Raw genomic sequence first — 12,185 nt, forward strand, 5'->3', positions numbered from 1 at the left:
CTATTTCTGCTGTGGCTTCTGAATCCTTCCAGTTGGTTACTTATAACCTGGACAACAAAGCATTTAAAGATCCTCAAATTGTTCTATGACCTCAACTCTAGAGCCTGTCAGACTTTCTTTGCCACTGGAAAAGGTCAATGAAAGAAAAGACTAATTTGACACTTCTTTCAGCCCTGTTACTGGCACTGGGCTCCCTTTTCTTAAAAGATAATATCTTTCATCTCCCACTGCCCTTACTGACCTGACTGTCATTGCACCCTGGGTCCTAACAAAGGCACCTGCAATAACATATGGAGCTCAGAGTGGACTCTCTCCACTCTTTCTCAGTAGGCGCCATATTGACAAATTAGGGAACTTCTTTAAAAAAAAAAATTAATAAATCAGGTCTGGGTCCAACCACCATTCAAATGCACTAATCAAGCATCTTAGCAGGTGGCAGCCTTTTACGTAACAGTAACATTTTGAGGGTATCTATGTATCTAATGTGTGCCAGGCCCTGGGCTACAGGCTTTACCTGTAACCAGCTAATCTTCATGGCAAGCCTATGAGGTATTACCCTCTGTGTGTCTGGCAAAGTTCACCCTGGGGTGAATGCCTCACTCCAGGATGGGGGGAAGTGGGGGGGTGGGTAGAAATCGCAGGAATGCTACAGAACAAGAGTGTCCCAGCCAGGTGTGTCTGAACCAGGGTCCCATCGGCCCATCTTTTGGACGCATCCTACGTTCACCTCCGTATCAGAAACTCATGGTGTTCTCAGTGGGTCTTATTTATTCTCCAAATATCTCTAGGAAATACTGGCCCAGGCTGCCCTGGATTATTTATTCTCCAAATATCTAATTTGGGCTAGAAAACTATTCTCCAAATATCTAATCCTGGGCTAGTATTTTCTAGCCCTGGAATGGGTCCTGCTGCCAAGGACGAGTGAGCACCCGGGTGCTGCCAGCGGCCAGGGCAGGGCGGCAGTGGGCAAAGTGTGATCTCTGCCATCAGGGAGGGAAGCCCAGGGAGGAGACCTCTGCTGATGCTCCTGACAACGATGCCAACGTTACTGTCTCTGCGGCAGGCCCTTAACGCACTCTGCCTCCCGCGATCACAACCATCCTGCGACTCTCATTAGTCGTATTTTACAGATGAGATCCAAGACAGAAATTTCAGCCTATGCTCACCGCCACCCACCTGACCCATGGGGCTCCGGAACCCCTCCCCGCGGCCGGTCAGGGTCCCCGGGTGACCCACGTAGCCCCCGTCTCGCTCCTCCCAGGGGAGACCCCCTTTCGGGATCCCTTCTCCGCCCCTCTGCGCCCCCGCCGCCGGTCCGGGACGTTCCCCAGGCTCCGGGGCCCCGGCGTCCGCTGCCCGCTGTCCCCGCCTCGGCGGCGGCCGCCACGGCCCCACTTACGCCGATCGCGGAGCCGGACGCCCGCAGATCGCAGGGCCGCAGCCATGTTTGCGCCGACTGAAAGCGCTCCCGGGGCGGGCTGGGCCCGGGACCCGGTTCCTCCGGCAGCAGCACAACCAAGAACCCGCCCCGCCAACCGCCTAGCCGCGGAGCCCAGCACCAACCAGCAGCGCCGCCCCACCGTGCGGCCACGCCCCGCTTCCGGCTAGCACCCTCTCATTGGCTGGCTGGAGGGGCGTGGCGGCCGGAGGGTGGGGCCAGGCGGAGACTCTCCCCTCGCTGGTAGCCCGCCCCTCTGTCCGGTGGTTCCCAAAGCAAAGGCCCCTGCCTGCTAAGTCGCTTTAGTCGTGTCCGACCTTTTCTGACCCCATGGACCGCAGCCTACCAGGCTGCTCAGTCCATGGGATTCTCCAGGCAAGAATACTGGAGTGGGTTGCTATGCCCTCCTCCAGGGAATCTTCCTGACCCAGGGATCGAACCCATTTCTCTTACCTCCCCTGCATTGCAGGCGGGTTTTTTTGTTTTGTTTTGTTTTTACCACTGGTGCCACCTGGGAAAGCCCCAAGAAAGGGTCCAAGACTTTGCTATTGGCGTCTTCCACCCCAACCATCAAAAAGCTGTTCCAGTCGCCCTGAAAGAATGGCCCTGGTTGCAAGCACCCATCTAACCAAGGCAGGAAGTGCAGCAAAGAACTTTCTTGACATTTCCATTACTGTTAGTTATAAAGGACAATGCTTTTGCCTCAATGCTCCAGTTCTGTTGCCTAGTTGTAGCACAACTGTGCAGACCCTATTTTATTTTGATTTGAGAAAAGAAATTATTTTATGTCAGACTCTCATGACATAATTATTAAGTCCCTCTGTAGCATCTCTATGCAGCAGAGTTTGACAGCTGGGACCAGAAAACAAACCTTATGCTGCTAACATAAGAGCATTAGGAAAAGTGAAGGCCAGTCCGGCAAATGATTTTTTTGGAGGGCTGGGTCAGTGAGGTTTGTCAGTATCATGTCTGCTCACCTTTGCAAGGTGACCGCCAGGCCCCAAACCCGCCACAGAACAGGTGCCCCCCTCATTTATAGCCCTTCCTACATTCCCACACCTCTGCCCACCCATCCGGTTCTTACCTTCAGTACATCTCCAAGTACAAGATCAACCTTTGGAACAGAAAGGTGCCAGACACCGTTCTTTCATTCACTGAACAAGTACTGAGCACTTACTGTGGGCATTGGGGAGACAGCAGTGAAGAGAACAGACAAGAGTCTTACATGGGGACATAGGGGAGAGACAGAGAACAATCACAGTACGCAGAATTTGGGGTAACGATGAGAGTTAGAAATAATGAAGGGAGATGGGGGAGGGGGTCTAGTGCAATTGAAACAGATGGGTCAGAGAAGTCCTCACAGCAGAGACCTGAAGAAGTAATGGGGCAAGCTATGTGGAACATTCCAGGAAGATGGAGTCTAGATGGAGTGGAAAACCAGTTTTCTGTAGCTAAAATGCTTTTGATTGAATTCGTTTATTATTAAAGATAGTCCTGTTTATGGTTTCAAGCTCAATGTAAAATGTCAAATTAAGTGGATTGCCTTTACTATGTACATAATCTTTGAATCAAGCAGGAGATGTTCACTGAGAAGTGGACACTGCTTTCCTATACGCTTGGCTATACGCTTGGCTAACTTTCCATTCTTAGGACAAAAATTATATGAGTTTCGTTTGCCCTTTTGGAGGAAGAAATGACAACTCACTGTAGTATTCTTGCCTGGAGAATTTCATGGACAGAGGAGTCTGGCGGGCTACAGTCCATGGGATCGCAAAGAGTCGGACATGACTGAGTGACTAACACACTTTAGTTTGCCCTTTAAAGAGGTGATCTTGGACTTCCTTGGTGGTCCAGTGGCTAAGACTCCACTTTCCCAATGCACAGGGCCTGGGTTCGATCCCTGGTCAAGGAATTAGATCCCACATGCTTCGATCCCACATGCTCCAATGAAGATTGAAGATCTTGCATTCTGCAATTAAGACCCAGCACAGCCAAGTATTAATAAATAAGTAAATATTTTTAAAGATTTTTTAAAAAATTGAAAGGTGGTTTTTGTAGATAATATACTCTTCTACCTAAAGTCTAAACCTATTGCCTTTAAATCAACTACACAAAAAGTCTCTACATTTTGAAATGCTGTGCTGGAGGAAGTGTGGACAAGGTCAGAGCGCTAGAAAAGTTCAAGGGTTTTTAACAGCTGAGCCATGTGGGCTCTTCTCGGCTACTTCTGGGAGGCTCTGGATAAGTCACCTCTCCATCCCTGGTGCTGGGCCCCACCTGCTCAGTGAAGATAAGGAGGGTCTTCTGGCCCCTCCCAGGGAAATGCTGATGATTAGTGACAAGGCATAAAGGTGCCAAATCTCAGATAATCAACATTGGGGCGAGTTAAACTTGTATCTGGCCAGAAACAAGAAAGGAACTAGCAAAACATGCTTTATTAAATATATCTACATAATAACATTTAAAAAAATGAATTAGCACCATTTCATACATTTTCCTCACATCTTGTATTTTCATTTTTATTGACTTTTAAAAAAACTCATTCAAAATTATGTTCATGTATAAAACCCCCCAATACATATATTAAGACTCATAGGTTACAAATGGAAATAGAACTTTATTATTTTTCCCCAAAGAGAGGTTCAGGACATTTGTTATTTCTAATCTATGGCTTATTTCTTACACATATCAAATATAACAGCTTTTCAGTGAGTAAAATTTTATGTTCTTTTGAAATGAAAGCAGATAAAATATGCTTTGTATGTGTCCTTTTCAAAACTTATTGGAAAATACAGGCCTTACATCAGAAACTGTGAAATCTAAATATGGGTTTACTAAGAAATCCAGAAAATCTTTGAAAGGCTAAATGAACTTATAAAATTATATGAGATTTTTATATATTATGAATGTATATATTTATATGTATATATACACATATGTATGTATATATAAATGCATTTTTCTGGTTTAAATATCTGTAGCTAAATAATTACCACTTTCCTTAAGAAAAAGAAGGTGCAGTCTCTGGGACAGCTCAGATAAGCAGCACCCCCATTACACGGGAGAGAGGGTTTGTCTGAGCTCGGGTGACTTAATTAGTGAAGAAAGCATTCTCTTGTCACAGATAACACTCAAGAGTTCAGCCTGTGGTCCTAAATAAAATGAATTTGTTGGTTTCAGTTCAATGCTTCAACGCAGAAGGAGGCGGGAGGAGATCCCCTAATTCATTATTTGCCATGATTGGCACCTCCAGGCTGCACAGACTAAATTTAAACTACTCAATTCTGTCTCCTTAATCAGAAAAACAACAGAGTGAGGGAGGGATGCTGTTGAGTGTAGGGAGAAAGAGTGGCTTCGTGAGGCAGACAAATGGTGAGCTCTAATAACTGCTCAGGGAAATCTGATCAATGGTCCCCACGACTGTTTCACAGCAAAGAGGCCACCAAAGTCTAGGCCAGTGGAATGTGCATTCTGACTGCCCCCTTAACCACATAGAGTCTCAATATTAAGCCCACTAGTGATGATGGGTTTATTAGTTCATCTGCACATTTTGACGGAGCGTCTACTATGAGCCAAGCATTGTATCAGATACTGTGAAGGATAGAAAGTAAACGGTAGCCTCAGTGGTGACATATACACTACCATGGGTGGGGTGGACAGCTGGTGGGGGTGCTCAGCTCAGCGCTCTGTGATGACCTGGAGGGCTGGAACTGGGGGCGGGGTGGGAGGGAGGCTCAAGTGAGAGGATGCATATGCATATACATGTGTGTGTGAGCGCTAAGTCGCTTCAGTCGTGTCCGATTCTTTGCGACCCCATGGACTGCAGCCCGCCAGGCTCCTCTGTCCATGGGATTCTCCAGGCAAGAACACTGCAGTGGGTTGCCATGCCCTCCTCCAGGGGATCTTCCCAACCCAGAGATGGAACCCAGGTCTCTTATGTCTCCTGCACTGGCAGATGGGTTCTTTACTACTAGCGCCACCTGGGAAACCCAGATATGTGTATTACATAGAGCTGATTCACGCTCTTATAGAGCAGAAGGTAACACACCACTGTAAAGCAATTATACTCCAATTTAAAAAATAAGTTAAAAAAATAAACTTTACTCCCAAGTAGCTTATTCATTTATGAAAGAAATATGTATGGAGGGCCCTCTACCTATGTCAGGCACACGGTGGGCACAGCAATGAATTGGACTATCTCTACTTTCACGCCACTTACATTCTAGAAGGCAGGGCAGACAACAAACAGAAGATACTTACCACAGTGTTGGCTGTGACTAGGAACCGTGAGGAAAAATAATAAAGGGGGCGAAGGAACGGAGGGAGGCAGCAACTGTTCTTCTTGGGGGTGCTGTGGGACATGGCTTCCCTGCAAAGGTGCCAGTTGAGCGAGGGCCTGTGGGGAGTGAGGGACACTCTCTGTGGAGGGGCTTTGCAAGCAGAGAATCAGAAAGTGCTGGGATACGTTGAGGCTTGTGTTAGTTCCATGGGGCTGCTGGAACAGAATACCACAGAGCAGGGGGCTTAAGACCACAGAAGTGTACTGCAGAAATTCTAGTCTGGGGCTAGAAGTTCAAGTCCAGGTCAACAGCGCCATGCTTCCTCTGCAGTCGGTAGGGGAGAATCCTTTCCTGTCTCCTCCTAGCTTCTGGCAGCCTTGACTCTCCTTGCCTTGTGGCTGCCTCACTCTGATCTCTGCCTCTGTCATCACAAGGTCTTTTCTCAGTGTATCTCTTTTCCCGTAACCATCTTTCCTCTAGAAGGACACCACTCGTACAACCCAGTCCAGTATTCTTGCTGGAAAATCCCATGGACAGAGGAAACGGGCGGGCTACAGTCCACAGAGTTGCAAAGAGACACGACTGAGTGGCTAAACCACCACCAACATATTGGACAAAGAGCCCACCCAATTGACTTCATCTGAATTTGGCTACACTTGCCAAGAACCTCTTGTTAAATAAGGTCACATTTCCAAGTATCAGAGGGGAGGATTTTAATATGCTGGGGAAGGGGGTAATTTTTGAGAGGCGGGGGACACAGTTCACCCCAAGAGAAGGCCTTGAGGGACAGTAAAGGAGACTGCATGTCTTTGAGCAGAGTTTGTGGGGTGGAGGGAAAGGAATTTTGGCTGATTAGGAGATGAAAGATTTCATCTTTTGAACAGATCTCCAACAGTGATCCATGCTTTGAGTTCAAAATATTCACTTTACCTGCAGTGTAGAGAGAAAAGTAGGGCTCTTATGCCAATTTTAAGGCGTGTTATCAGATGACTAAATAAGTTCATTTCCTCCATGGGGCTCTAATTTTTATTTATTTATTTGAGATCATATCGGGCAAGAGTGTTTTTCTCCAGAGAGATCATTGGCCCTGGGGCGGTGGGACGGTCCCTCCACCCCTTCTGGCCTGCCTCTGCCAGGATCCCAGGGTCCCAGCAGTCTTAGGTGCGGTTGTGTTTATTTCTTGGCTTGGTAGTCCTGGCTCCTTGCAGGTACATTCACACCAAGGAAGTTGACTTGTTCCAGCAAGCTCTCGTTCCTGTCAGAGCCCTGGGCAGATGGCGGTCTTCCTTGTCTTCCTGTGCTCTACTGGGACACTTTTCTAGATTTCACAGAAAGGCCAGCCTTCCAAGGGCCCCCTTCATGCAGGGATGGGTCTAGCCCTTCCTCCACCGTCCTGTCTGGGTGTGGTGTGGGCAGTCTAGAAGCTGTGTATATGATGTGTTCACTTTGTGAAAATTCATAGTGTTGCACACTTATATGTATGCCCTTTTTTTGTGTATTTTAGTGAAGTGAAGTTCTCTCAGTCGTGTCTCACTCTTTGCGACCCCATGGACTATCCAGTCCATGGAATTCTCCAGGCCAGAATACTGGAGTGGGTAGCCTATCCCTCCTCCAGGGGATCTTCCCAATCCAGGGACTGAACCCAGGTCTCCCGCATTGCAGGCGGATTCTTTACCAGCTGAGCCGCCAGGGAAGCCCGAGAATACTGGAGTGGGTAGCCTATCCCTCCTCCAGGGGATCTTCCCGACCCAGGAATCGAACCAGGGTCTCCTGCATTGCATGCCGATTCTTCACCAGCTGAGCTACCAGGGAAGCCCTTTTCTGGGTATATTTTAGTACAACTTTAAAAAAGACCCCAAATGCCTTTATCTGGGTTCAATTCTCCCTCTAACTCTCGTACCTAACCCAACAGCTCTGGCTTAGAGACCCTCTCTATTCCTTCCTCCCCAATTCTGATGCCTAGAGGTGTTCCTTTCATTCAACTAAGAGGAGAGTGTGTGTGGAATTAATATATTTATTCAGTAAAGTTACCTGTTTATAGTGGGGGAGGAAGAAGTGAGTAGAAGTTTCCCAGATAAAAGTGAATAATGAGGGTCTCCCTGGTAGTCCAGTGATTAAGAATCCATCTTGCAATGCAGGGGACACCGGTTTGATCCCCGGTCCAGGAAGATCCCGTACGCCATGGGACAACTAAGCCTGTGTGCTGCAACTACTGAAGCCCGAGCACCCTAGAGTCCATGCTCCACAACAAGAGAATTCACGGCATCGAGAAGCCCTCGCCCCAAAACTACAGAGAGCAGCCCACGTTCTCTGCAACCAAAGCCCACACACAGCAACAAAGACCCAGCACAGCCAAAAATAAATAAGTAATTATTTACGGAAAAATAGTGAGTGATGAGGATACAAGAATGCTTTTTCATCAAGGTGATATCGAGCTTACAAGAAGGGCAGGCTGGTTATATACTGAATGTGGGGAGACACCCTGGAGGCAGAAGGGCTCCTGATAACTAAGGGCAAGGCATTCACTTGGCCACTGCACAGGGTCTGGGAAGGATTCAGAGATAAGGGTGGGGAGAGATGGCTGAGGACTGAGCCTGAACGTGCTAAGAACTTGGACCTGTGTAGGTAGGCGAACGGGCTCACGGGTGGACATGACGGTCACAGAGAAGAGGAGCCTGTTCAGTGCTGTGCTGTGAGGAAGAGGATTGAGCAAGCAGGGTCCAGGCGAGAAGAGGGGAGGGGCGGGGAGAGCCCACAGGAGACAGTGGCTACGGTTCCCAAGAGCCGTGTTGAGTGGCATGGCCAGGGGAAGTGAAGGACGGCTATCGATGGCACACTGGAGACCAGAGGGGGGCAGAGTCAGGTAATTCAAGGGCATCAGCAATAGTGAGGCCGAAAAAGAGAAACACTTTGGTCAGCAGGAGAGCTGGTTTGAGGCAAAGATGAGCGCACCTTTTCATTGTTGTTGTTTCCATATTGTCTGTTTGTGCCTGAGTATGTTTTACACGGCAGGAAGGACAAACAGCTACAGCCATCCAACGAAAGCACAGGTCATCTACACAGAAAAAAGGACTGAAACTGCTTTTCTTACAGAACAATTTACAGTGAATTCATCACTCTCCTTGCTGATCTCCTAATAGCTAATAATTGAGTTTCTTCACTTTCGCCTATGCCCTTTTGATTTGTCTTCAACTTCAGAGGGAAACCCTCTGTGTATAAAGAACATACAGATGTAATTTCACTCCTTCCCTAAAACCCCCCTAAAATGTCAAGAGGTTTTGCTGTTGGTGGTGGTGGTGATGGTGTGTTTTGTTTGCTTCCAAGCATAAGCCTAAAAGGCTGGGGAAAAAAGAAAAAGGAACCATAGCAATAAATTTCAGGAGCTGGAAGGCAGATGGATAAACGGTTAATGATTTAGCAAACTCAAAAAAAGTGAATCTAAAGATGGCCAACCTGAGACAAGAACCATCCAGATTCACATGACAGAATCCCTAGGAGGTTCCAGGCTGGCAGCAGCAGGTACCCCTGGACATGGGCATGAAAGAGAGAGATGCTAGAATGAGATAGGTTCAGGGAACTAGACTCTTCCCGCTCCATCCCTTTCCCTCCACCCTTTTCCCTCCACAGGAGATGGGAAGAGTCTGCAATCCAACCAGCCCAAGAGGAAGGATCTAAGGATGTTGACATCAAGGACTCACACACAACAGCTGCGGCAGCTCACCCTACGGGAGGGCTCACATCTTTGCCGACATACTTTTGGCAGTAGGGACTGGTTTGCCGAAAACAATTTTTCCATGGACGTGGGGTGGGGGTGGGGGATGGTTTGGGGATGATTTAAGAGCAGTGATGGGGAGCGGCTGTAAAAATAAACGAAGCTTCACTCACTCCCCTGCCACTCACCCCCTGCTGTGTGGCCCAGCTCCTATCAGGCCACGGACCGGTACCAGTCCACGGCCCAGGGGTTGGGGACCCTTGCTCTAAGAGGAGAGACAGAGGCCCAAACACACAGAAGAAAACATGGAGGGAACTGGGATGGTACAGGAAGAAGAAAACTTGGATAAAAGACCACAAAGATGGAAATTGCTGAGACCAGAGTAAAAAAAAATTTTTTTTCTTTTTCTATTTTCCTGTGCTGAGACGAAAAACTCAATAGAAGGATGCGGGAAGTTGAAGAAAACTTTCAGAAAATAGCAAGCAAAAAGAAAAAACTACAAGATAAAAGGATTTAAAATGAGGTTTACTACCTGAATAATAGTAGTCATAGAAAGAACAGGGGACATTTTCTAAAAAACAATTGAAACTTTTTCACAATGGAAAGCCATGACTTTCTGAATTTAGAAAGCCTATCAACTAACTGCCCAACAGAATGGGAGAACAGGCCCAAGAAATGTCATCATATTTCAGAACATGGGGACAAACTTCTAGAATAGACAGGTCTTATGTAAAAGACCAAGGATGAGAATGATTGGGAATTCTCCACAGCAACACTGGAAACTAGAATGGTAAAACTGAAAGCCAGGGTTGCAAAATCCTGAGGGAAAAATGCTTTCTAATCCACAATTTTATACGGAGACTATTTCAGACTCATGGAGTCTCTGTCTCCTGCATTGGCAGGCAGATTCTTTACCACTAGCTGGGAAGCCCATAGCATGTATGCATGGTTTCAGTGTGAAGGTAAGTTAAAAACATTTTTTAGATAGACAAGTTCTCAATGAACTGACCTTTCATGCACCCTTTCTCAGGAAATTACTGGAGGATGTGCTCCATCAAAATGAGGAAGTAAACCAAGAAACAGGGAAACATGGGAAACAGGATGTCCAATAGAGAAGGGGGTTCTCTGAGGGGCAGTGAAAGCAGATCTCAGGGTGACAGCTATGTTTCAAGGTGGGTTCAGACTACAGCAGACAAGCTCTAGGAGAAGCTTCTGATGAGCACCTGATGTGTCTGAGTACCTCTGGGGATTGAATTCATGATGAAAAATAAGATGACCGTTCGTTATACGTTAGTAGCTCAGTCGTGTCCGACACTTTGCAATCCCATGGACTATATAGCCCGCCAGGCTCCTCCATACATGGGATTTTTCAGGCAAGGATACTGCAGTGGGTTGCCATTCCCTTCTCCGGGGGACCTTCCCAACCAAGGGATTGAACCCGGGTCTCCCACATTGCAGGCAGACTCTACCATCTGAGCCACCAGGAAAGCCCGACTCTTTATTACGGGGGAAAAGTTAGCCAGGAAAGCATTAGTAATGTACAACATGGTCAACCAAAGTAATGATTTCCTAAGCTGAAAGGACGGAGAGACGAGAAGGAGGCACATGAACGGTGGGACAGGGAAAGGAAGAAGCAAAGTCTTCACAGAGGAGCAATAGAGAATGTCTAAAACTGAAAAATACAGACCTGTTTTTTTAGTAACATGGAGGTAAATGCCCGAAGAAGCTAAAACTTTTGAACATCTCCATCTCTGTGAGCTGGAGCTGGATTCAATACAAACTCAATTTTGATGCCAGAAACCAGAATCTTTGAACTGCAGAGTATAGCAATGTCTTTTCAAAGATAATACTCTTCACCTAATCATTAGTAACAGTCCAGGAAGTAAAAGGAAACTTTTGAGCATAAGAAACTGAATTATTTAATTGACTGGCAATTACCAACTACTACTGGAGAATGAAATAGTAACCCACTCCAGCACTCTGGCCTGCAGAAGCCCATGGACAGAGACTGGCGGGCTGCAGTCCACAGGGTCACAGAGTCGGACAAGATCAAGCACTCGGAGCACAGCATACCAAATACTGTGAATCACGGTATTCATACCTTGTAACGGACTGAATGAAATAATATGATCCTAAGTTTAAAATCATTCAAGCTTTGGAGTTTAAACTTCATTCTGTCACTTTTAACCATGCATCTTCAGGAACGAGTTTTAAACTTTCTCAGCCATTATCTCAGGAATAATAGCGCTGTTTATTAGAGGGCTATAAATATAAAATTTATATACTGTATAAATGTATTAATAATTTATGTAAATTATCACAGGTTATCGTGGGGTCTAAGGCATGTGACAGTACATGGCCGACACGAAGCAGTACTCCATTATTTTGAGAATTTCCCAGTATGACTTGAAAGCACAGGTATAGTGTTTTTGTGGCTATTGGTCAATATTGAACAGTCTCAGCCTTACCCCAGGGTTCCCTTTTCAACACTGAGGCTGGGAACACTCTCCAAAGAAATAAAATGTGAAGTAAATGAGGCCCTACAGTGATGATGAGAGGCTTAAGGTTGGCTTTAGAAGTGGGAGGTAGCTACTTGGTGACAGTCAACCTCACTCTGCCACAGCCTCACCTGCATGGGCTTTTAAAAAATATGCTGGGACTTTCTTGGTAGTCAGTGGCTGACTCCATGCTCCTATGGCAGGGGGCCCAGGTTCAATTTCTGGTCAGGGAACTACATCCCACATGCCACAACTAA

At 46.7% G+C, this 12,185-nt stretch overlaps 1 protein-coding gene across 5 annotated transcripts in view; it reads right to left on the reverse strand.

Moving 5' to 3' along the window:
* FECH (ferrochelatase) overlaps window positions 1-1,464 on the reverse strand; it is a 35,527-nt gene extending 34,063 nt beyond the window's left edge. For all 5 annotated transcript variants that reach the window (XM_081562924.1, XM_081562926.1, XM_081562923.1 and 2 more), the window contains exon 1: window positions 1,400-1,464. In XM_081562924.1, the coding sequence (XP_081419050.1) occupies window positions 1,400-1,445 (46 nt within the window). In that variant the 5' untranslated portion in view covers window positions 1,446-1,464. The remainder of the gene's footprint in view (window positions 1-1,399) is intronic.
* Between the last annotated feature and the right edge of the window lie 10,721 nt (window positions 1,465-12,185).

This window comes from Giraffa tippelskirchi, chromosome 14 (genome assembly GCF_054371585.1).
Source record: "Giraffa tippelskirchi isolate mGirTip1 chromosome 14, T2T-mGirTip1v1.2.pri, whole genome shotgun sequence".
NCBI classification, from domain to species: domain Eukaryota; kingdom Metazoa; phylum Chordata; class Mammalia; order Artiodactyla; family Giraffidae; genus Giraffa; species Giraffa tippelskirchi.